General features: G+C 36.7%; 3 protein-coding genes across 3 annotated transcripts; 1 reads left to right on the top strand and 2 right to left on the bottom strand.

Moving 5' to 3' along the window:
* Window positions 1-16,830: 16,830 nt before the first annotated feature.
* LOC116852055 (flap endonuclease GEN) lies at window positions 16,831-19,932 on the bottom strand. Its single transcript, XM_032832030.1, has 6 exons — window positions 19,656-19,932; window positions 19,200-19,473; window positions 18,744-19,021; window positions 18,497-18,658; window positions 18,223-18,388; window positions 16,831-18,099 (listed from the first exon to the last, which is right to left on the bottom strand). The coding sequence occupies exons 1-6, from the start codon at window positions 19,811-19,813 to the stop codon at window positions 16,960-16,962; spliced, it is 2,178 nt and encodes a 725-aa protein (XP_032687921.1). The 5' UTR covers window positions 19,814-19,932; the 3' UTR covers window positions 16,831-16,959.
* A 971-nt stretch (window positions 19,933-20,903) lies between these two features.
* LOC116852041 (ADP-ribosylation factor 2-like) lies at window positions 20,904-23,470 on the top strand. Its single transcript, XM_032832013.1, has 5 exons — window positions 20,904-21,140; window positions 21,338-21,700; window positions 22,498-22,684; window positions 22,800-22,990; window positions 23,109-23,470. Exons 2-5 carry the CDS (start codon window positions 21,560-21,562, stop codon window positions 23,307-23,309), a joined length of 720 nt encoding a protein of 239 aa, XP_032687904.1. The 5' UTR covers window positions 20,904-21,140; window positions 21,338-21,559; the 3' UTR covers window positions 23,310-23,470.
* Window positions 23,471-23,551: 81 nt separating this feature from the next.
* Window positions 23,552-24,505, bottom strand: LOC116852042 (nucleolar protein 16). Its single transcript, XM_032832014.1, has 3 exons — window positions 24,294-24,505; window positions 23,907-24,225; window positions 23,552-23,821 (listed from the first exon to the last, which is right to left on the bottom strand). The coding sequence occupies exons 1-3, from the start codon at window positions 24,392-24,394 to the stop codon at window positions 23,693-23,695; spliced, it is 549 nt and encodes a 182-aa protein (XP_032687905.1). The 5' UTR covers window positions 24,395-24,505; the 3' UTR covers window positions 23,552-23,692.
* Between the last annotated feature and the right edge of the window lie 37 nt (window positions 24,506-24,542).

Raw genomic sequence — 24,542 nt, 5'->3', positions numbered from 1 at the left:
AGAGAGAGAGAGAGAGAGAGAGAGAGAGAGAGAGAGAGAGAGAGAGAGAGAGCTAGGTCTGGTAAATATTAAAAGTATTATTCTGGATTATGCAAATTTCTTGGAATAAAATTTTACTTAAAATATAGAGCGACCATTAAATCATACAAGTTCGAATAATTTTCTACTTGTATAGCGAATATTTCGTCGAGTGAATATTTTTACTCGAAATTCAAGAGTGAATCTGACATATTTCTCTGTTACAGAAGTATATTCACTCTAGTCAACTGAAACATGAAGTGAGAATCCATTCTGAGATAGAGTATAACATTCACTCTTGCGATTTTGAATAATTTCCATTATTGTTATCGTTGTCGTTTTTATTATCGCTTCAGGTAAAAATACTGTCATTTTCCGCTCGCTTTGAGGAAGATTCCATTTCAGAAAATTCAAAGAGTATAACACGTTCGAATCGCTACGCGACACACGTCGCGACGCGTGGCAGGCTTTCACACACACACACACAGACACACACACACGCACACACACAATCATGAATAGCAAGTAATTAAATATCGAGTTTGCTTTCTCCGCGGCAGTAACTTATCGATGCGCAAAATATCAGACGCCCAATTAAAATGGAAATTGCGGCGTTACAATTATGACTGCACTCGCTGTTGTAGCTCTTGTGGGACGTTTACTGTAATTATCAAAGTCGCGTTAGCTTTATATGCATCAGGTTGTTATTGGAACTTCAACGGTGAAAGTGGGATAGAAAGATGAGGTAATTAGGCGCGAGGATAACTTTACTTTTCATAATTATGACCCTTTTGTTTCGCGCGTAGTATCGCGCCGCGCGGCCAACTTTACTTTCGCGATGATACTTATCACCGGTCCGCCAGACAAATTCGCGGTTTTCCGCTCCGGCGAATAATAAATCTACCGCAGCATTGTTAATTCCACTGGCGTTCAACTTTTATCTTGAATTCCCGAGATCGTGTTAACACGAATGTTGGCGGTCTTAAACGTAAAGAGAACATTATCTTTAACATTATCGTGCGAATACAGAGCGCCGATTCTTTTGTTCAGAGCTCGATCACTTCTTAACCCTCCCGCTATCGATTTAAGGATACAATATTTTTGGCTCACTTTCACTTTGTTAAATACATTAATATATCTAAAAAATTAAAAGTTTTATGTTCGGCACCAAGGGATAAAGCCAGGACACTGATGTCCTACTGGAGTTTTTGGAAGGGTATATTTTTGCCCCAACGGTAATAAACAAAGTGATAGCTGATATGTTCTGAATGCCAAAAAAGCTGTTTATTCCATTGAATAAGTTATTTTTAATAGTGGGGAAAATATATATATATGTCTCATTATAGTTGCGTAAGGGTTAAACTTAAACTTGTATTAGCATTGAAAAGGCGTCGCGTATTTCTGTTTTGTTTGAGGTATCGTAAAAGTCTACCATGCACGTTACGTCTCTCGAGTCGATAATTTCTCTTTTTACAATCTTCGAGTATACGCTTGTAGCTTTTTGCTCTTATATACGATACACGTGCGAAATATATCGTACTTTTAGAACAAAGCCCAATGATCCGTGACTTCGAACGCTCGGCTAATTCATCTCGGTTTCAATTGTTACGTTATGGAAGTGAAGTTTAAATTATTACATCACTTTTTTCCCCGTTCGCACGGTCAAAAACTGAAAACAAAATGCCATTTGCCGGCGTTACGATAGTTACACGCGAAAAATATTTCCAAAGCTAATAAAATAAAAGCACCATGCTTTATAACCGTGACGTATGTATGCGCGAGCATACCGTCGAATTTTTATGCGACCTCATGCTCGAGTTATATAATCCATGTAACAGAAAATAGCCTTAGTGACATAGATACCCCCGGCACTTCCTTTAATGAATGCACATTAATCTATCTTAACGTATACGATATGAAGTGCCTCCATCTCACCGATTCTCTAGCCTCTTTCCTCTCTCTTCTTCCCCATCAAGAAGGAATGAAGAAAGTGATTCATGAATCATGCAGAAAACGTCAGCACGATCCGTATCGGTAATAAAAATCGCGACAAGTTAGGTGGAGATTAATATTGAGATTTTAACGAACGGGTAAAGCGCTCTCTCCTTGTTTTGCGTCCTTTTTACGACAAGCGATATTCTCCTTCGCCTCATTCGCGTCCCGGTTCTTCCGCTACCGCGAAGATAGTTTACACTCGAACGGTCAAATCTTTTTCCCGGCAATTATATCGACTCGGATCGCTTATTGCAGTTTGTCTTCATTAGTCCGCTCTTATCTTTTACTCTCTCGTCGAATATTTCTTATTTATCGTGCTTTATTGTCGTCGAATATTTCTTATTTATCTTGCTTTATTGTCCTTCCGCTTCGACTGCGAGCGATACATCTTGTTCTGCGTTTCGCCGAGTATACATAGCGTCGTTCGTTAACTGCTGTTTTATTTTTATTTACGGACAGACGTTGTGTATCTCTCTTTTATCATAATAAAATCGATTTAGACGCTTTAGGTTCGCCAGAAATGCGAATATCGTTCGCCAGAAACATTCGACGGCAAACAAAATATTCGAGAGTTTACCCCAATATGTTTTCATCAAATACGGCCACCGTCACATCGGCGAGACTACGCCAAAACTCGATGAAAAGTTGGCACGCAACCAGAGTCAAAATTTCGGTTTTATATTAACCCTGAAAATTCTGTCGCCTTGAAAGACCAGTGGAGAATCTCGAGACATAAAAACATTACACAAACTATTTCTCTACCTTAATGCTGCAAGTGATTAGAGAAAAATTACCGAAGTCGTACCTCATCAATCTTTTAATTATTATTAAATATAAACAGTATCTGACGGTAAAAATGAAAAATAAGTGAGCAATGAGAAATGTAAACAAAAAATTTTCAGATCATATCTTATTTCGTGCGTGCCATAAACATTAAAAAAAATAAAATACGTTTCATAAAGTAAGATTTACGAGATCGCTACGATTTCGGCAAATGTTCTTTACTTGCTGTCGTTTTTTCCATGTTGAGACGTAAAGCAGGACCTGCCATTAGAATAGCTCCAAGTCCTGTGTTATTTTTAACAAATGGATATTTAAAATATCCGATTATTCCAACTTGACTTAACCTAGAATACTGGCCTTAATTTTATAAATAAGAGATTAGAATTAGAAATTAAAATCTCGAGTATTTATTCTCGGCAAGTTCATCAAATTTCCGTTATAATTGGAAACATTGTATATGAAGAATGATTTGGCACATCTGAAAATACATGATGTATCGTTACTCATGTCTTTATGTTCTACATCCCCCGTCCTGTCTTCTTAATTTAGGATCTTGTTCTTGACTATTTCGTCACACAGAACACTCACTGGCACTGACACTTGCGTAGATACGATTCGATCAGAGAAACGATGTTAATTGATACGATGCCAACACGGAGAAAAATAATTTGCTGACCCAGCAAATTTTCTGTTGGTCCAACAAAATCTTTTCGTTATTATATGGACAGCAAAAAGATTTGCTGAGTACTAATCACTATTTGCTGGATATAATTTATTGAATCTACAAATTATTTTGTTATATGGTTTGAGTTTTTGCTATATATATAAGAACCATGATGGATTTATATTAGCAGTTGCAGTTTTGCTCCGATAGCAAATAAATTTATTAAGGATACATTATTTTGCATCAATAGCAAATTAACGTGATTCTTAGAACAAATACACTCAACAAATTTTTTCTATCCTGGCAACAAAACTACTTCTGCTCTGATAACGAATAATTTGTAAAATTAGTTACGTCAACTAAATTTTTTTGATGTCACTACGAATATGCAGTAGCAACGACGATTTTGTTAAAAGAGCAAAATTATTCTTCTCCGTGCAACAGTTTCGAAATATTCTCGATCTATGAATGAAGATAGCCAAATGATCGAATTATCATATTATCAGAACAGTTACATGCGCGGTACTTATCGAAAGTGTCGTTTGTAACATTCAATGATCGTTGTCGGTTAACGTGCGATTATCAATTAACATCGCGTTTCCGATAGACTCGTATCCTTCTATAGCACTATTGAGCGCCAGACCACAATGACCAGGACCTGACTCCAAGACGGGTTGCAGGACGCAAGATGTGGCCCCAGTCGCCGACATGGCTTGTAATTTCCCTCCTTCCTCTTTTAAATCTTTAAATTTTATCGCAATTTTTAGCGCCAATAAAAAATATTAATAGAGAAATAATGAAAGGAAAAAGTTTGGTGTTTTGTTTACCCGTGTGTACTTCTATTAACCATTTTATTAGATTATTTAATATTTGTCGCAAGTACTCCTATTTACGGTCAATTAAATCACACGATTGATTAATTACTTATTGAAATTAGGAAAAAAAATTCAATGCAAATACAAAAATAGTCAAATATTAAGTAATTTCGAATGTTTATTTTCTAAAAATAGTATAGGAGAGAGAAGAGAGAATCTCTCATCTCTCATCTCTCATCTCTCTCTCTCTCTCTCTCTCTAAAGCCGTTCTAAAAACTTCTAAAAGATCCCTCTTTTAGTTTCAATCTGGCAAAGAAGCGCAATTAGTAACTATTCGTAACATCAAAGGACAATAGCCTGTGTAGTGTTATCTCGTGGTTTTCCACTCAAGTTCGGTGAAGTTTGCAGAGTGTATTAATGCAGGATTCAAATTTTAACTCGGAACGTCAAACGACGCGCTCATTAAACTTTTCTTGTATTTTCGAAAGCCGGACCGCAATGCGCGCAAAGTTCATGCGATTCGGAAGTTGCTTCGCAGATATTTGACTTTAATGATCAGTGGACAGTTATTACGTAACATTTTCGTGGTCCTTTTGACAAATAATACTGTTTAATCGTAATATATCCGGGCATCTCAAGATGAGATTTCTTCGCGAGACTTCTTTTGTGAGAAATTCGATACTGCGAGGATAAGAGAATAGTTACGAATTGTAATTGAGAACGTTGATTGTAATTATCGACGGGCAGCCTCATATTTCCACCGTGGCGAGCGTGAATTATTGAAATAGCGCTCTACACGCGCACATTGGAAGTCCCGCGGGTGAGACTTGACAATTAAAACTATTTATTAGCGATTTTCAGCTAACCGTCGATTACTTCGGGGCAAGTTGCTAACGTGTTCTGCTGGAAATTGATTAAAAGATTTTATCGGCAGAATAATTGCACTTGGCAACATTCCGCTTGTAATACGAGCACTGTTTCTATCCCATTAGAAAGGTCTCCAAATCCCATTAGAAAAGTTACAGTCCGTTATATGTTATAGTCCGAGTTCAAACTTACCGAACTTATTTTTGTAGACTTAATAAGGCGGAAAGAGACGATATCTGACTCAGAAGTAGCATAATGTAAGGAAAAATGTAACTCGAAAGTAGCTGACTGTAACGACTGGCAGTAACGACTGAGAGAACGTCAACGATTATAATCGATTAATAAGTCTACTGCCGACTCTTTCCTGAAACTTCGTCATTCGCGCAGTGACCAAAACTGCCCGAGTGCTCTGATCGACTGCTGATGAGCTAATGATTTCTAAAAGTATTGTATAACTTTGATTAAATGAGATACAATACGATCAGTACAAATTACAATTGCCAATACTTGACTTTAAATCAATTTTCTGCTAAAAGTCGTTTAATTTTGGAGGGAAAATTTGATGGTTCGTTCAAGTTTCTTAAATATTTGATTCCCTCACACAGATCGATTCTCTCAATTAAAAGTTGATCTTTTTAATCGTTCAGTTCATTCAACGCGATATTGGTTTAATTAATTAGCACTCCACTTAATGAGACGTTCGATGTATTATTGAAGAGGCACTTATAATCTCATATGATTATTCTTAAGCGTCTGCGAAATTAATGCGGATATTATTACCATTAAGAACATCAGAGAGCGGACGCATTTTGGAATTAAAAAAACTTCCACCTGAATTTTTCTTACAAAAACACTTCCGTTATATAAGATAAATCACGACGCTTCTTGAAGATGATGAGACTTTTCGTTTGTTTTCTCTTATCGTGCTCGAATCTCGCTCCTTGCTACTCTCAAGAAAAATAATACTTTATAAAACTCGAAAGCACCGGTTATCTGCGTATATATATTGGTTGAGATAAACGAGATAAACGATTTCGTCCTCGGGGAGAGATCGTCTTGAAATGAAAGTTTCTCATTGAGGCGCGTATTCATACGATTCGCTCAAACCTCCGAAAGCAAGCGCGCCGCGCGAAATTCTACGACGAAAAATCAGTGCTATGGAGTAGCACTTGTTAATCACTCGTTCGCGAAACGTGTTTAATCAATTAACATCTACCGATCCGGTGGTGGACGACTCCGCCGTGTCATTCTGCTTACCTCGCTTATTATGAGAACATGTTCTAGAAAGAACGTTCGCTGTACACTCAGCGAGCGCTTCGAGTGTCGCGGAAATTCGGGATCAATTCAAGACGGTGAGACGAGAAAAAGGTTTAAAGAGAAAGAACGAAAGAGAAAAAGTTGCAGGCAACCGTGAAAAATACGATGTGATAAAAAAGTTCTCTCTTTTGTTACACAACATTCCCGACTACCTGTCTTCCAAAATCAATACCCGATATACACGCCGAAGTTGAAACTCGCGCAACTTATACGCGTAATGAAATTTTTTTCACTCGCCTCGCGAAGTCGAGCTGTCCTCGAGACGAAAATGTGGAAGCTGCAATAACTTTCGAAGCGCGAGCCATTGAGGAAGCAGGAGGATCTTCGAACATCGCTACAGTTCCTTATTTGCATGCTGAAATTTTAATAGGAAGGAACACTTTGCTGCACAGTTCCTCTTTAAACGTTAACGTTGTTGTCGGATTGATCCCAACAGATAGAAGTGTCTCGCAATTGAGTCATAATCGAGTTGTTCCCGTTGTTACGCGACATTTTCATCGCGATATTTCCCTCGTGCAATTTTAACGCGACCTCGGCAGCGCCTTAACTCATAGTCCAGATAGCGAGAACATTTGATCCTGATGTTTCGAAAATTAGAAAATGCGCTGCTCCCCGTCCAATTTTTAACGCGATGAAAGGTTAACCGTGAGATTCGCCAAAAGATGATGAAGAGTGCCTGAAGGGAATAGAACGAAGATGTTGAGATACACGCGATGTCAAGGGATACATTCGATAAGATAATATTTAAATAGAAAACACCAAAAATCTTATATACAGGAAGGTTATGCGTGGGAGAGAGAGAAACGTCGCGTTTTATACCGCTTCAAACTATTAGGAAAAATAACATGTGGTGTAGATATTTTCAGCATGATATCATTCTCCCTTTTTCTCTCTCTCTTTCTCCTTCTCTTGCACATACACATTACACGTCGATGAAATTTTTCACAAAAGAATATTCCGTGTCAACTGTCGAGTGCATCGTTGCGTCTGGCACACGTTACACACCAATCGACAAGCCAGAGAGATACGTGACAGCCGCAAGAAACTGACACGTTCTCGCGCACAGTGGCGACGACGTGGAAAACAGCGCACAAACTTCCACGGTCGTTTCTTCTTTCTAGTTTGCGTGCACGGCGTTCATTTGTGTTTCCAGAGAGACGGTTAGGTGTAGTGTGCAGCGCGACGTTCCTTAAATTATGCTCTGTGAAGACCACGCGCCGTGAACGATGAGATTCCTTGTAACGCTAATAGGCGCACATAATGGACAGTACACTAGACAAGTGGCGACTGAGCTCCCGGATACATGCGCGTAATGAATGTAATATTGGGTCCAGGTTGTAGCCAACGCAGCGCCGTTGTATCCTCTTTTGCCTCAGTATTCGTAGTTGCGAATTATTTATGACACTTGGTTAAGATTACAATCAGTACACGCGCGCACGAATCCTAATCTCTTGTGTGAAAAGAGAGCAGGGCGATTCACAAGTAAGAAAGTCAGCTTCGCTAATTTCCGCTTACTTGTTCAGTAATGACGAGCTGTAGGAATATCGGCCCTGGTTCTTTGAGCGCTCACCTACCTTCCGCTGATAGAAACCCGCGGGAGTGCTCGTTAACACGCCCGTTAATCTCTGTTCCTTTATTTAGGACGGTATTTTCTGGTTAGTTACATTAGCATCAGCATGCCTTTTACGCGGTGTTCCTCGGTTGCCAAACTGGCGTGGCGCTTTAATTTGCAATAGCGTGAGCTACCTCAGCCGATTAACGATTAAGATCCGCGCTGGGACTTTCCGCAGGCAGAGCAGGGTAAGTAACTATGACGTAGAACTATGGTATAGTGCGAAAGGGGAGGGAGAGGGAGAGGAAAGGGCTGAGGGAAGAGGGGCGGGGGAGAGTGAGACAAAGCAGACTGAAGAGTACGAAGAACTGACGAGTACAAGGGAGCAAATTGAGTTGTTTGTGCAATGTCGTGGGCTGGTCGCGCAGAGTTTCTGAAAACGGCGCAATGTTCAAGCTTTGCTATACATTACGGAGGCGGCCGTAATAAATTTACGCGGTAACTTTTCAAACACACTCAATGAGCATGCGGCAATTTTGCATAAAAGTATGCGCCGTTCATGTAAATTTCGCTGCTGCGTCCGCTCGCAAGACCATCGCGCGTCGATTTTCGTTCGAACTCACCCGCTGAAATCGCGCCGTTAATGACGAATTGTCCGCCGTGGCGAGCGATCCCGCGGAATTTTAAGCGGTACCTACCCTTCCCCCTCTCCCTAATCAAACCCAATTATTCATCTCCGAGGACACACGCGCGTCGCGATACAGACGAATTCTTCCAAGTCGCGGAGGAACGGATGTTTCTCTGTGAATCAGAATAACTTAGCTATTTAGGGAACTTGTAACCGCGACTCCTCTTGATCGACGGTTTCTCTCGGGGGTTTCTCATTGTCGCGGCACGGCTCGCACAGTCCGGCAGTCCGATTCGTACCGATTGGAGCCGTTACCGGAGGGACAAACTTCTGATAATGCGCACATGGAGCAAGAATACTTCGAATACCAGGATGCAATCCCATTTCGGATCCGCGCGAAAGTAATCGCACCACACGGCAGCGCCTGATTTTATTTACGAGGTCTGCTACAAATTTCTCCGTGCATAAAACTGTTGATTATATATATAGAGCCGGGCTCTCCTCTTCCTCTCCCCCACACTGCCCGCTTGCCCCCCCGTTGCCTCTCGCGTTGCTTTCGACACCGAGATAATAAATTTGCATTTACAATTCTGCCGGCACAGCGGCCGCCGTTAACGAAGAAACTATGGAGATTAAATTATGGTTGAATGCTTTAACATGGTGGTTTTCCCTTTGGGGTTACTTCGGTTATTCGGTTAATTATTCACAAGTCCGAATTAATTTAATCTATGCGATAATGAAGAAGGTCACATAGCTACGGTCAACATATCCGCTAAAAAATTTCGTCCGGCTCATTCCACACACTTGGCGTCCATCTGCCATTACAAAAACGTCAAAAGACGGTAAAAATTGTAACGTTATTTACAGTGACTTGCGGATGCGTGAACGTGAACGTGTAAATGTGGAAAGGACGATAGGTGAGAAATGGGTCGATCTTGGTCTGAAAAGTGAACCATAAGTTATACATGCAGTCTTACGTTTCTTGAGTCACTGAACACGATGGTAATATTTTTATCCGTTCAAACTCGCGGGAAAGGGGCCAAAATTCGTCTTAAAGGTCATGATAAATCACTGTCAATAGTAATTCGGTTAGGTGATGATCTTGTTGTATTGTAATTATATTTCATTACTGATATTACAGTTTAATTCTCTAACTTTCTTTCTCTGAAAACTAAGAAGACACTTCAAACACTTCAGAAACACTTCAGGAATGCTAAATTTCCTTGCAGAAAGTTCGTTTAGAAACTCTAAAATGATATAAAAGTCCACCATTAATCATTTTAACGTCCTTAAAACTGCACTATGTATGCAGGCGCATATCTGATGAGATTTAGGATCCTCTGAATAAGAAAATTACGATTATCTTTCTCAATTTTCATATCATATTGATTTCGCTGATAGATTTAATATTTCTGAAGTGCTTCATTTTAAAGTGTTTTTTTGGTTTCAGTAAGAAAAGTTATAAAACTGAACTGTAATACAAATAATAATTGGAACAAAATTGTCACTGACTGAATTACTATTAAAAGCGATTTATTTCGACCCGATTTTTCTCACGGGTTTAGACGAACAAAAATGGCACCGTCGTATCCAGCAACTCAAAAAGCACAGGATTACATATAGAACTTACATTATATTTTAATCATGAGCCAAAATCGGTTCATTTGATCTATTATTCTTTTAAAATTCTTCGCGTCTTTTAAGATTCGTCGCAAACTGCAATAAATTAGGGCTCGCTGTAATTTCTTTCGATCAGCAATTTTCCCCGAGAACTTTTTACCGTTATGATACTTTACAACCCGTATCTTCAACCTGGATACGTCTGACAACCACGGCAGTCCGACTCGTACCGAGCAATTGGAAATGTTACTAAAGGGGTAACTTCTGATAACGCCGGAAAGCAAGAATGCCTTGAATTCCGGGATGCAATTTCAGATTCGCGCGAGTTTCACGAACGATCTTCTTTCGGGTAAAAATTTTCAAGTATCGCGAGATATCGCCTGTTGAAAAGAAACGCGAAGAAGTGATAGAATTTTCTCGCAATTGCAAGATCGTGATTCGATCAACTGAGGGAAAAGGTCACGCGGTCGGAACGATTATAAACCCTGTAGTTACCACTTCGAAACTATTCATTCCGCCAAATGGCCCGTGAATGTCAACATTGATAATTCGTATGCTGCTAGTAATAGCGGCTTTCGAGCGCGTTATAGTCGCGGCGCGATTAAAAAGATTCGGATCTTCACTCCCGCTTTTACGTTTAGATTGTCGTTCTCTCTTAGTATTCATGGTCATTCCTTGGCGTTCTCAAATTGAGTGGCAACCAGGAGCCACTTTAACAAGCCCTCCATGCAATGATATATTAGCATTTTGCAACGTCGTTAATCAAAGAGATTCGATTCTAATTGTTCCGCGACATATATCCTTATGCTCCTTTTCGACGAAAATATTGAGTATCTCACATGAATGAATTTACCTTCGAATTTCCTCGATATATTTTCTCGCGTCGAAGCTTCATGGAACAAACCGCTGTTTTGCACAAACTCTCCTTCGGCCATTTATCATCCGCCTAACGTCCCCACCCGCCCTTTCTCTCTTTCTCTCTCCCTCTCTCTCTCTCTCTCTCTTTCTCAGTGCTTTTGATAAATTTCGATATAATTTATGATGGAATTCGACCGCTTGTCCAAAAATTTTCGAACGCCGATAGTTTGATGTATACGGAATCAAATTAAATATTTTACTATTATTATAGATTTCATGAATATTATTTCGAAGTATTAAATATTTATGACTTACCGGATGACTGACAGCCAGAGATTCAAACGCACTGATCACAGTTTACCTCACGTATATAACGATATCAACTTGCGACTAATTAATTACATCATCAGCACGTCATGTAAATAACGATTGAATGCAGGCAGTTCTGTTCGGCGTATATTGTGCAACATTTACGCCGCGCTGCAATGAGTGACGCGTGAATATTATGTACACCATAATATAAGCGCCGGCGCGTGCATCGCATTAATTGCCACCGCGTGTTGCCGTCTCACAAGACTTCATTAATTAAAGATGTCCACGGCGTGGCAAAATGCTCGAAAACTAACGTCAAGCGCCATGTCGCCCGTAAAATGCAGTCTTACATAATGTCGCATATTTTGCGTATATAAGCACGTAATATGTAATACCCGGGGAGCGCGCGCGGCGGAGCCTTCAATGTGAGAATCAGCGCGGAAAAAGAAGCGCGTCTGGATGTGGGATTTAACACGGATCTAATTAATTTCGCGGATTTGCACGGAGATAAATATTTCACTTGAAGTCCACGTGTGGCATAATCTGTACGTGTGTGTTAAGCGCGGTTGTTTTGACAAGAATAGGCCTCGAACGAATATGCCTCTTTACGAATTGCAACAAAAAAAAAGAATTGTCGAGCTTACGTAACACACACAGACACAAAAGATTACTAATCAACACGCCGTTTTACATTTCTTTGTAAAAAGGTAAAGGCGCTTTTTGTGCGCTTTTCAATTTGAATAATTTATTCGTTAATTTCACGTGTCACGTGGACGTGAAATCCAATTAGAATCACAACGCTTTTGTTCGCGATGCATGCTTCCTTGTCGTGATTGTATCAAGTAAATCTCGCGCGCGTTTGTTCCTAATTGTTCACGGTAGATTTGTCTATTTATCGTTCGTGTTAAGCCATTTACGTGTCGTGCGCTTGCGGCTCATTGAATTAATAATAGAGTCTAGACACGGAAACCGTCGGCGTGATTAATTCACTGCTGTAGATGCGCGACTAATAGTTTCCTCGAGAGCGTTCAGAATCACAGTGGCTCGCGCGAATTTCATTGCGGGAATGTGTATCGCCATCGTCGATACGTCGTAGCAATTAACATACGAATCTCGTATGGAGAGTCTTACTTCGACGTTTCCCGTCGTATCCTCGTTCGAATTTAAGTCGCACGTCTCGATTTGAATTTGCGCACTCTCGGTGATACGTCGGACACGATGTGTATCGTTAGGAGCGATTTCCTCGCGCGTTAATTTATCAGCAATCATAGATATTCGCCATAGATTCGTCACGGACTCGAAGATTGTACGAGCATTCGGGAGAACTGTGTTTTCGGCACGGAGATCGCGCGCGTACTGAAAATCCCAGCAACCACCCCATCGACCCTCCACTGTCCGCCCCCGTTCCAATACAGACAGCCGTATATATAACGTGTGTAAAACGCAAGGGCTACATATTTCGCAGTGGTAAAGACAGAAATGCAATTATTATAGTACGATAACGACTGGTTTCTCCGCACGAGATTTTCGGTTTCTATCTTGTCATTTTTCGATTGTGCTCGTTTCACAACCAAAATATATCGCTCGCATGATTTCAATATCTCACGTGACTTTTTGTTCAAATACAAGATGCTTAATAAGCGCAACATGAGTGAGTTTTCTTTCCAAAATATATTGAGTCTTTCTACTTTCAAGTACTTATTCAAGTACAATTGCAGCTAACGCGCGTCGGTCGTTGGCGCGGAAAGTCATTCCGAGTTATAACAGTTGTATCACCTTCCGTCTTCTATCCAAATTATAGAGATACCCGCATTACAGAGGTTACAGAGTTTCCAGAGAGAGACAGGAGTAAAAATTAGCTAGAATATGAAAGAGTTATAAAAAGTAATAAATTAATAGGAGTATGAAATTTTTTTACGTATATCTGTTAACAATATCTTGGTATAAAAAAATTAGATTTCATGGTGAATATTAATATTACTGTGTTCACTTCATGTAATTCTATTCTGCAATAAAATCACGTTTCAACGATGATCATCCTGACTTCAACAAAAATGATCTTAAATCAGTTTCAATATATTTGTTTACTTATTAGTGTTATAATTACCGATTCACGGAGCGGATTTAAAAAAAAGAATATTTCGTGAAATAGAAATTCTAAAAAATTAAATTTAATTTTTTCACTGAAAAATTCGAGCTTGTAAAATTAAAAAATAAAAAATGGTTTTGAAACGGGAAGCCTTTTTAAATTGATAACTAACTAATAATAAAATAATAATTAAATTGATAACTAACTAATAATAAAATAATAATTAAATTGATAACTAATAATAAAATAATGTACTGATATTGATTTTAGGTTACTTCTGTTGATATCAGGATGGTTATCGTTAAAACGTAATTCTTTTGCAGAATAGAATTAAAATAGACATAGTGATGTTGATATTCGCTATGAAATCTAATTTTTTTATATCAAGATATTACATACACAACATTATCTACAGACATACGCAACAAAATATTTATATATACTCCTATTAATTTACAACTCCCTGAATTTTACCTAATTTTTATTCTTGTCAAGCTCCTATAATCCCTTAAGTTGACCTGCATTGATTGAGTCGGATCAATGATTCGAGTACCAATGCGTTGAATTAACGCCCGTCATTACAAATTGCTGAAAACAAAATTGTAATCGCTAGAAGCGACATTTAATGCGATTACATTACGCGCCTCATAAACGAGCATAAGTGAGCGATCAAAATTTAATAATGATGTATCTCGATGAAACATACCTCTAATTTAACTGTTTATCAACAGTATCATCTGCATTTCACGCAGCAATCATATTTTTGCAAAAACAGAATTCATTCTTCTGTCTCTTCGCTTCCTCTCATTTACGAATCTCGTGAATTCGCGAATGCGTTTTAATTTTAAATTTGATCTTCCGCGTGATCTCGTGCAATCATACAACGTTACTAATATAAATGTCTTACGATCGGAAAATAGAAATCTCGATCTCTACGCGACGATAAATATATTTCAAACAGTGATTGGTCATTGCATAAGTAGCCGGATAGTAGGAAATCGATATTAGTCTACTTTAGAACTTCATAAAAGCCGATTACTACTACGTCGGGTGCTTCCGTATAAATAAATTGCATCAAGGATCCATCTCAGCGAAGATCTTATAAATATGTCTCGAAATCGTGTTTCAGACTTATTCGAACTACGAGCTACTGCTGCTGTTTCGCTTTACCGTTCGGCTCCCATCCTCGTTACTTTCGAGCCGATCGATCGTTGCCATATCTGCTTTAACGTTATAACGCACGGCGTAGCAATAAAACGGAGCACACAGTATGGAAGAGTTGTGTTGCCGTCCGTAATCCCACGGGCCGTAGATCATCGTCCGGCCGACGTACACAGGCCGGGAATGTTGACTGAGGTTTAGGCTCAACGCCTTCTTCAGTTTATGCAAATGCGAATCCGTTTCGCCGAGGTACCGAATCCATTTGCTTGACCCTTTCAATGCTAAATTTGAATGCGGCCATCGCGCCGCGCCGTGTGCTGACTCAGGCAGAGCAATTTCAGGCACTTTGGAGCTATTGGTCGGCAGAACAGATAGAGACGCAAGATGGAAGAGTATTAAAAGTTTAATAACGCCTTAGTCTAAATGAATTTTCTCTCTTATCGACTAATCCACGATCCCGATAATTTCTTCGTAAGCGTAGCCTTCGCGCGCTTGTTTGTGAAGAGTGGCTATATAGGAAGTAGATTTATGATCGCAGCGGTACTTTCAGACAACGTTATCCAGTTAGGATAGCAAGGAGAACCTCGTCGGAATTATTGAAACTGTGATTCGCGAAAATACACCCGATAGAACATATTTGATGTCGCTAAATAAAATTCGTGTGACGTTATCTCTGGATCGATGAAGTTCACGGTGCAATTTCGCTTTTCCAAAACTAGAGAGTCCTTTGAAACATCGACAGTTATCGTTGCAAGAAATCGCCCACGCTGCGGCTACGCGATGTAATTATCAAAATGGGATTAAAACTGCAAGGAGATGTCGTAAGCTTTAAGATGTGTAGGAGGTAGTTGCGAGATTCATGCTTTCGTACGGCTATTATCAATCCGCGTCTTTCCAATGTATTTATAACTCAGTGAATATTAATATTAATGGGATACCAGCAGATGATATGTTATACATTCAAAGTGAGATATATAAGCCCGTTCGGATGTTATAACAAATGTTTGACTTTCTCACTCATCACTTTTGTGAGTACGAATCATAGATTTTCTTCTTGAGTCTGCTTCCCGATAAGCCATACACTCGAACAAAGTTTAAATTTGCCGAGATCGGTCATGCGGTTAAGGATTCGATCCATTTGCGCCTTTTCAGTGCTCTCAGATATATTCCAACACGCGCGTCTTATTTTTATTTTTAGAAAAAAATATTAGTTTCTCTCTCCCTTTTGAAGCAATTGTCCAATCTAATGCCGATGATTTGTTCATTATGAGAAAGGAGACGCTTAGACCATGCATATTGAAGCTTGTTGGAAGCTTGAATTGAAAACATGAGTCAGTGCACTCGCACCCGTGTACACGATACGTCACACATACACACCGAGAACTGAAAATCCAAAAGACAAAAGAACAATTTTTTGCTTAAAGAAAAATCTCATGCCCAGGTGGTCTTTTGAATACATGTGTCCCGTAAATTCAATGAGTACTTGTGTGCAGTGCACATAGTGATGCACGTTAATGATGTCGATGCACTCGCGTTCATAAGATCTCACAAAGTATGATTCTTCTCTTTCTTCTACGTAATAAGCAGTCCGATCTATGCTGTCAGCTACGTAAGCGAACAAATACGTTTCTCAAATGTTATAGAGAAATTGGACTGTGATAAATTTCAAGTTTATCTTTTTCATTTTGTAATATAATGTAAAATCGTGTAAATTTGTGACGTGTGTCGACACATAAAAATTTATAATTAATAATATCGATTGACATAGCTGTACTACCAGCGAACGTAATAATATTCCTAATAAATGTTATTGTCGAATTGGTGTCCAATTAAAAATTCAGATGCCGTTACTTAATATCTCAATTAAACAAATCCAACCCATTTTTTATCTTGGAAAATTCTAATATTTAATAAATTTCCATCATTAAAATTTATCACAATCGTTATCCAAATCAGTTATAATCTATATTGCACTTAAGTTAAGACTTATCTTTGTCTCTTACTATTTAAAGTTTTAAATAATATATATATATATATCATTAAATGATCAATGTAATTTTGTATATCGTAAGAGATCGAGTGAAAGAGAGAGAAATAATGGATTAAAATTAAAAATTAAACGAAGATAAGACGTAATGCAAGATAGACTTTTGCATATATATTATAAATTCTTACAAATTATTACACTTTACAGGTACAAGTATACATTTTATAATATCACGTAAATGCATGCTTCACGCCTAAATGCATGTTTTAATTAATAATAATTATTATTATGTTTTAATTATCCGTTTCATTCATAATATCTTCAAAATCAATAGTAGAAATTTTTTCTATTTGATTGCACGAAAGTTTTTTACTTGTTTCGACCTGTATCCTTTGATTAATGGGGATGTATGATTCATTTATATCACCGAATTCATCACCAGAATCGTCTGTTTTTTCTTCCTCGTCCTCAATACATGCATGTTCTTTCATATTTAACATTGAAGCTTCTGACAGGTCGATTTTTGTGCTTCCCTCTATAGGTTGGTTCGTAGAAGGGCAATAACTTCTAATATTAAATTCAAAAATTCGTTTGCTACATATATCTTCTATTACTTCTGTTGTATTAAGATCACTATCTTCATTTTCGCTCATGAAATCATTAGGTGAAAGTTCATTAAACATTCTGTCAAGCGTGTTATTTAATCTTGAATGTATCTTTCCTACTCCTAGTACTCTATCAAATTGTGGTCCACGTTTTAGATGTTTCGTATTCATAATTGTATTTTTAAAAGTATTCTTTATTTCCAACTTACTCACTTCAGTCGAAATATTTTTCTTCCTTGATCTTTTTGGTGAAATTGACATTTCTTCAAAGGAATCTTCTAGCGATATAGGACGATTTTCAGAAATAAATTCATCGATTTTTCTATTATTTTTTTCTATGACTTTTTTTCTTGTCTTCTTTTGGCACAATTTTGCACTATCTTTTTTTTCAGTATTATTCTCCATTACATCCGTCATAGCCTTCTTTTTTCGAGAATTTGTAGTTCTTTTTTTTGCCTTTGTATTTCGAATGCTTTCAAATGTTTCAACTAGTTGTGGATAACACGTTAAAACTAAATTTTGTGGCTCAATGCTGGTCAGCAAATTATCATCTACATCATCGTCATCATTATTCTTTTGTGTCTCCTTTTTATAATTTTTTAACATTTCTAATACACTGTGTTCTTTCTTCCAAATAATTTCGTAACTGGCTATAGATCTGATGTTACGTATCTTTCTTATTTCACTGGGAATAAATAAGTTTGGCACAGATAAACGTTTGTCAAGTGTAAGATTTGGTAGATGTAAAAGTTGCCATCTAGTGGTTAACGTAAATATTTTTTCAAATGCATATTGTGGATCCCAGCATAAATGTTTGTCCATAAAATCCTAACGTAACATAAGATTGTGTTTATACACGTGTGTATTTATACACACTTATCGTGATGTGATTAACATATTATATGTATAACAATTTGTGTAATATATATATATATATATATAACTACTTACAATAAATTGACTGACTTGAGGTTGCTTCCATTCTATATCCAGTTTAGTTGGAACTGCATCTCTCCGAATAAGAAATTCCTCCATTAATTCCTGCTTTGGGAAAGTTTCGTCACGGAGTGCTTTCTTTCTTAGTGATATCTCATTTAACATCACTGCTCTCTTTTCTCTATATAGATAAAAAATTATAATGTATTAGGTTTATAATTATAATGTATTATCTCTTAAAGTTTATAATATATTATTTTTAAAGAAATATATAAAAATAATAATTTACTTGTAGTCATCATTGCACTTTATGATGGTATCACATTCAGTGCATCCTGATTTTGTGTGCTTTTGTAATTTTCCTTTATGACCACACGACGTACATAAATCGGGATTTAATAAATTTGACTCTATTTTATCTAACTTTGTGTCTGTTCTCCATTCTTGAAATCTAAAAAAAAAAAGGAAAGCTGTTTATTTGCAGTGACAAAACAACGTGATAAAAACTTGGTGTTTAGTGCATTTAATATACAAACCTTTGCAAGACATCATCATCTTCTACAGTCTTGAAAAATTTTAAAGCAGCTTCTTTTCCAACACCATTTATTCCTTCATCATAATCACAGCCGCATAATAAAGCTAATGCAATCATTTTATTTCGTCCTAAGTTCAATATCTTTTCTATCTGGTCTATACAGTAGATATCCACAAAACCACCTGTAGCTCCTTGAGTACTTATAGAGAAGTTTCTGTATACTATTCTTGCGCCATATAAGAAGCAGTCACTGTCTTGACTTATACATCCATCGACAAGCTAAAAATATACATGAATATATGCTTAAAGATAAAGTAGTAAAGAATACTGAATTAATATAACCAATATTTTTTGATTGAGGAATAAGATTTATAATTAAGTTTAAGAAATATTTCAAATATTTAAATGTTTACAGATAACTACAAACAAAGCATTTTTTATTTTAACAAAAACTTACCCCATCTTCATTTAAATAAGCACACATGGCTTCTGCCTCACCATGGCCCTGTACACAAGCAATGCCCATATATCTCAACATTTCTCTACATTCATTTAGAACCCGTTGAAATTGTGATCTTCCTACTTTTTTAATTTTCTTTTCACGAAATCCATGACGAATGTCATTCCTTCGAGCAATAGTTTTGTGTTTTAGATCAGGTGCCTTTCCCTCTAGTACAAACACAGGGGATATTCCTTGTGTGAGAAGGAATGCTGTACGAAAATATAGATTCCTAAAATAATTTAAATTACATAAATAACATTTGTTAAGTACAATGTACTTGGTACAATAATTATATATAAATATATTTCATTACAATTTTACTTTAAACAATGTAATTCAAATTAAACAATACAAAGTATTTCTATATAAAAAAAGTATTTCTATATAAGAAAAAGAGAATTGAGAATTTACCTTAGATACATTTTCGATTGTACAGCATTGTCCACGACTGTTTGACTGTCAACAACCCATCCACTTAAATCAATCGCGATAGTTTTGCCTTGTAACTCGTATAATGGTTTTCTATCGCACAAAGGCGATAAAATGTTCCAAAGTTCTTTTACACCCATTTCAAAATACAACGTTCGTATTTTGAATTGAATTCATCTCATTAGAGATCAAAGTCCATCTAACTTGTTGCAACTTTGCAGTTCATCACCTCCCCCTCTCTCTTTCTCTCAGTACTGGTTACAGGGACCCCTTTTGGTTAATTCCCAAACATCAATTTCCGGCTGTTCATCGCCGCCATGAGTAAATTTTACGGGAGCGGTGCACTTGGACACGGTGCATTTGGACACAGCCAATCACAGCACCGTGTGATTAGAGACATTTGTAGGGTCCCTTGGAACAGCGACTTGTGATTGGACTGTGTCCAATTGCCCCGTGTCCAACTGATATACACCCGATTCTGATAGCATGTTCGACTGGCTCTGGGTTAACCCATTCTGGGTTATTCAGTCTGCGTTTATTGATCGAATAAGTACTTATGAGCTTTATGATTAGCTAGTAGAGATTTATGACGTCATTCATCGCTTTCGGAGCGATTAACCCAGGGCCAGTCGAACATGCTATGAGAGAAAGGTTAAAGTGCCAATCATAGGAGCGTTCCAGCATCAAGCGTTAAAGCGTTAGCCAATCAACGTATCAGGTTCCAGAAGTATACGTGTAGTTCTTGCGGAAAGTGGCACGTTGATTGGCTACCGCTTTAACGCTTGATGCTCCTATGTAAAGACATCTTTATGGCTCCTGCACACAGGACGCGATAATGCTTGCCGCACGGCAGAAGTTCGCGCAACAGCCAATCAATATGGTGCTTTCCGTAATAACCTTCTAGCTCTTACGGAAAAACAACATATTGATTGGCTGTCGTGCGGATTTCCGCCGCGCGGCAAGCATTACCGCGTCTTGTGTGCAGGAACCATTAGAGTGACAGTGACAGGACGTAAAGATTAAATAGGTGAGGATTTTAAAGCTAAATTGTATCTTTTTTTGTTTGATAAGTATTTACATGTGTTAATATAATTATTTAAACTTGCATATATCTCTCAGGATCATGGAGCTCCACGCCCTGAGCCAATCAGCGCGCAGCCGGTTACGTAACGAGTTGACGACTCTCTGATTATAGGTTCTCTAGTCTCTACTCAAGGGTCTCTAGCGCCTGGCTCTGGCCTTTGAAATCAGGCTGGTGGCCGTTGCCATGCTTCTTTCTAGAAGCCACGGAACATATGATGTCGCTACATTCGTTGCGCGCGCGCTGTGAACAAGTTTCATAACCTGTCATACTCGTTAACTTTAACGATTAATATCTCGCTTTACAAAGCGGAGCGACGATTTTAACTTTCATATTTGGTTTCTACGTGTAAAAATACACACAATATGAGTTAAGCCAAATCGGAGGTGAAAGCTCTAAACTATATAATTACTCACTTTTTTAAAGATGCAATAAGTAAATTTTTTAATTCAGCAACAATATCTCATTAATGACATGAAAAAATATTGAAAACAAATATATATGATTAAAATAAATATTTGATAGGATATATTACATGTTTAAAAAACATCTGTGAGTCTGCTTATTTTTCTCTCTTTTACAGGTTCTGTAGCATGATATGCGAAGATTACGTTCCTGAACCGTTAGCGACTCGTGAGTTACGCGCAGAACGACAAGATAAAGGAAATAACGCGGGTGGAATTTCCAGAAAATTGATAGAAAAGCGTATCACTTGTTAACAGACCGTAAGACTCATACTGAGTCCGTGAAAGATAGAATATTGTTCACGATTTGACCAAATGCATCATTAAAATAAATATTAACAATGGAAAAATACTTGTCAAGAGAAGGCCAAAAAACGTTCCTCTGGGTCGGCTGCACATGTATTGGCGTCTATATAGCTTACAGATATTGGAGCAAGTGCAAACTCAAGGCAATAAACAAAAGTTTCAAGGAGATGTCTAAGGTCAGGATTTATATGTTCTGAAATTTTCAGATTTATGTTTGATACAATAAGAATAAATTTTTTCTGTAATCTTCTCTATATATAAAAAAAATAAATAAAAGAAATACCTTATACTATATTTCATCTGATTTCTGGGTTAGTGCCACGTCCTTTGTGGATTTATGTTTGATGTTTCATGAAAATTTCAATTTATTTTTAGGAAAAGAAACAACTTGAAACTATTTCAGGTTGTTCTTGAAACACTTTGGAAATATTAGAAATGCAAAAAGCTGTATAGTAGAGAATAGTATCAGGCAAAAAGATAATGCAAGTTTGTACCAAAAGAAATAGGAAAAGAAAGCCACAGAAAGTAAAAATAATATAAGGATTGATGAATTTATTTTAAAAAATCATTTTATGTTACTAGAAGAATCTGTTAAGGAAATGGCAATTACACTAAAAAGAAAAAAGTACTTTGACTGAAATAAATGTTAAAAATAAAGAATACACCTGAAAATATAGAATATAGAACATGCATATAGAATATGAGTAGGGAACATATAAAACATGCATCACAATTTAACAGAGTACTGAAAATAGAAATGTTATATTCAAGATTGAATAACATGTTTGACAGGATGTTCAATGAACTCCACTCAATGATTTCATGATTAAAAACGAGAATAATGATTTGAAAATATTTCAGGTTATTCCTTTTCCTAATATCAATGTGGCACTAAGTTAAAAACCTAATCAATTTCACTATACAGCAGAAATCTACAAGCCCTGTTTTATATATATTTTTTATTTTATTGTAGATTGTGGATAAACCTCAAAAGAGAGTAGTCTTATTGGGACTAAAAGGTGCTGGGAAAACTTTGTTAATGAATCAAATAACTGTTTTAAATGACAATGACTTCAGTTATACTATACCACCACAGCCTACTGAAGGTTCTCTTATTACCAGGTTAAAAAATGATCTATGTTGCTATAATATATGGGAAGGTATGTATACATATTTTAATAATTATTGTATATAGTTTCTTTAATAATCTGTATTGATAATTGAAAATAATGAATATTGAAATATATCCATAGTTATGTAATTTTTTGTTATTAGTTGGTGGCATTGATACATTGGATGATGTAAGAACATACTGGACAATGTTTTTACATAATGTTAATCTCGTAGTATTTGTAGTAGATGCTAATGATACAGATAAGTTACCTGTTGTAGTCTCATCATTTAAATTATTGATGGATGAACCACAACTAAGCAAAATACCAATTCTAATAGTTGCTAACAAACAGGTAATTATTATATTTCTCAATTTTGTGAATCATCTCATGAGATAATGAGGATATAACATAATGAGATTTATCTTAAGCAAGTATCAAATAAATATTGTTTTCTTTTTGTGATTTTCAGGATTGTCCCAATGTTTTAAAGCCAGAACAAATTGAACAAGCTTTAGATTTGTTGAGTTTATCACACAAACACAAAATAGAACTGATTGCATGCCAAACTAAACCATTACCTTATTTATCAGAAGGAGAGACTAGATATAAATGGTATCATAGTTCTGTAGTTTTGGTTATGAAAAAAATGTTTTCTATGGCTGTACCTTGAATCGGTCACATTTCATAAAGTAGGATTGCCATATTCAATAAAAGATTAGGAGATACAAAACTTCTACAGAATAAAAACAATTATAACAAATTAAGTAACTGATTGTTACTATGATATATGGCCATTTTTATTTTAATAAATTTTTACTTTTATATATTAAAGTATGGTTTTTATTATGATATATATATATATATATATATATATATATATATATATATATATATAAAATATATACACACACATATGTCTGCTAGTAAATTTATATTTTGACAATTAGCAAAGGTAACAGCAAGATATTGTCAACTTGGTTCTTATGTATATGGAAATAATCAAAATTTATATAGATATATAAATAGTAATTAAATCGATACAAGTTCTCCCTCTTAACTGTCTACACTGTTATCTTGAATATATTCATTATACTGTTTTGGAATTCCTTTAAACATTTTGATCTTAGCACGTATTTGTTTCCAGGTTAATTGATAGTGATTTTTCTTATCTCTTGACATTGCCTGTATGAAAAGAATTGAGATGATATAAATAATTAGCTATTCACAGAAGTAAAATGATATAACTTTATCTAGAAAGAAACTTTACCTTGTAATCTTCGCCATATTTTGTTATTAAGTAACTAAGAAACTGTGCTTGTCCTTTTGGTAAGTTTAGGAGACGCTCTCTAGGTGCTTTTGCTTCAGCTTCTAATGCTTCTGCAATGTAATTTTTTGCTGGAGTTATACCCATAGCTTCATCTTCGTGATCTGACAAACTTTCATCTATTACAGCTTTTTTCTTGGCATCTAAAATTTCCTTCACATTCGGAATTTGTATCACGTCATTTGCATCGTATGCCAAACCCATTTCTTTCAAATTGGTACGTGTAGATTTTGTGACCTCCCATGCTTTTTTTATCTGCTTGCTAATAACATCAATAGATTAAAACGTTCTATTTGCATGAGGCATGCATGTGAGGTTAGGAACACTTACCACGGAATAGTAGGTAATTTTCGTAACTTATTTCGTAATCTTTTTCGATTTACATTTACACGATACTTCTTCTTACGCTTTAACTTTCTAACTCCTGCCATTTTGTTTGTTATTTATAGTTTACTATGTGTATGTCAACAATTGTAAATCAACACACGTGCTCGTATACGAGCGTTCAGAGAGGAAACTTTTGGTGAATTGCTGGTGAATTTTGATGTCGCGCGCGTATCATTCTTCATTTAAATATAA

The sequence above is a fragment of the Odontomachus brunneus genome, unplaced genomic scaffold (assembly GCF_010583005.1).
Source record: "Odontomachus brunneus isolate Ranch 3 - 2012 unplaced genomic scaffold, Obru_v1 Obru_scaffold_200, whole genome shotgun sequence".
NCBI classification, from domain to species: Eukaryota; Metazoa; Arthropoda; class Insecta; order Hymenoptera; family Formicidae; genus Odontomachus; species Odontomachus brunneus.
This window is presented reverse-complemented; position numbering and strand designations above follow the sequence as displayed.

Excerpts from the sequence above, each read along its gene's own strand:
- LOC116852041 (XM_032832013.1), top strand. The coding sequence starts at position 21,560 with ATGGAAAAATACTTGTCAAGAGAAGGCCAAAAAACGTTCCTCTGGGTC. Across the intron at positions 22,685-22,799 it reads TTGCTATAATATATGGGAAG|TTGGTGGCATTGATACATTG; the intron begins GTATGTATACAT and ends TTTTGTTATTAG. Across the intron at positions 22,991-23,108 it reads TAATAGTTGCTAACAAACAG|GATTGTCCCAATGTTTTAAA; the intron begins GTAATTATTATA and ends TGTGATTTTCAG.
- LOC116852042 (XM_032832014.1), bottom strand. The coding sequence starts at position 24,394 with ATGGCAGGAGTTAGAAAGTTAAAGCGTAAGAAGAAGTATCGTGTAAAT. Across the intron at positions 24,226-24,293 it reads AAATTACCTACTATTCCGTG|CAAGCAGATAAAAAAAGCAT; the intron begins GTAAGTGTTCCT and ends TGATGTTATTAG. Across the intron at positions 23,822-23,906 it reads AATATGGCGAAGATTACAAG|GCAATGTCAAGAGATAAGAA; the intron begins GTAAAGTTTCTT and ends CTTTTCATACAG.
- LOC116852055 (XM_032832030.1), bottom strand. The coding sequence starts at position 19,813 with ATGGGTGTAAAAGAACTTTGGAACATTTTATCGCCTTTGTGCGATAGA. Across the intron at positions 19,474-19,655 it reads CAATCGAAAATGTATCTAAG|GAATCTATATTTTCGTACAG; the intron begins GTAAATTCTCAA and ends AAATTATTTTAG. Across the intron at positions 18,659-18,743 it reads GATGATGATGTCTTGCAAAG|ATTTCAAGAATGGAGAACAG; the intron begins GTTTGTATATTA and ends TTTTTTTTTTAG.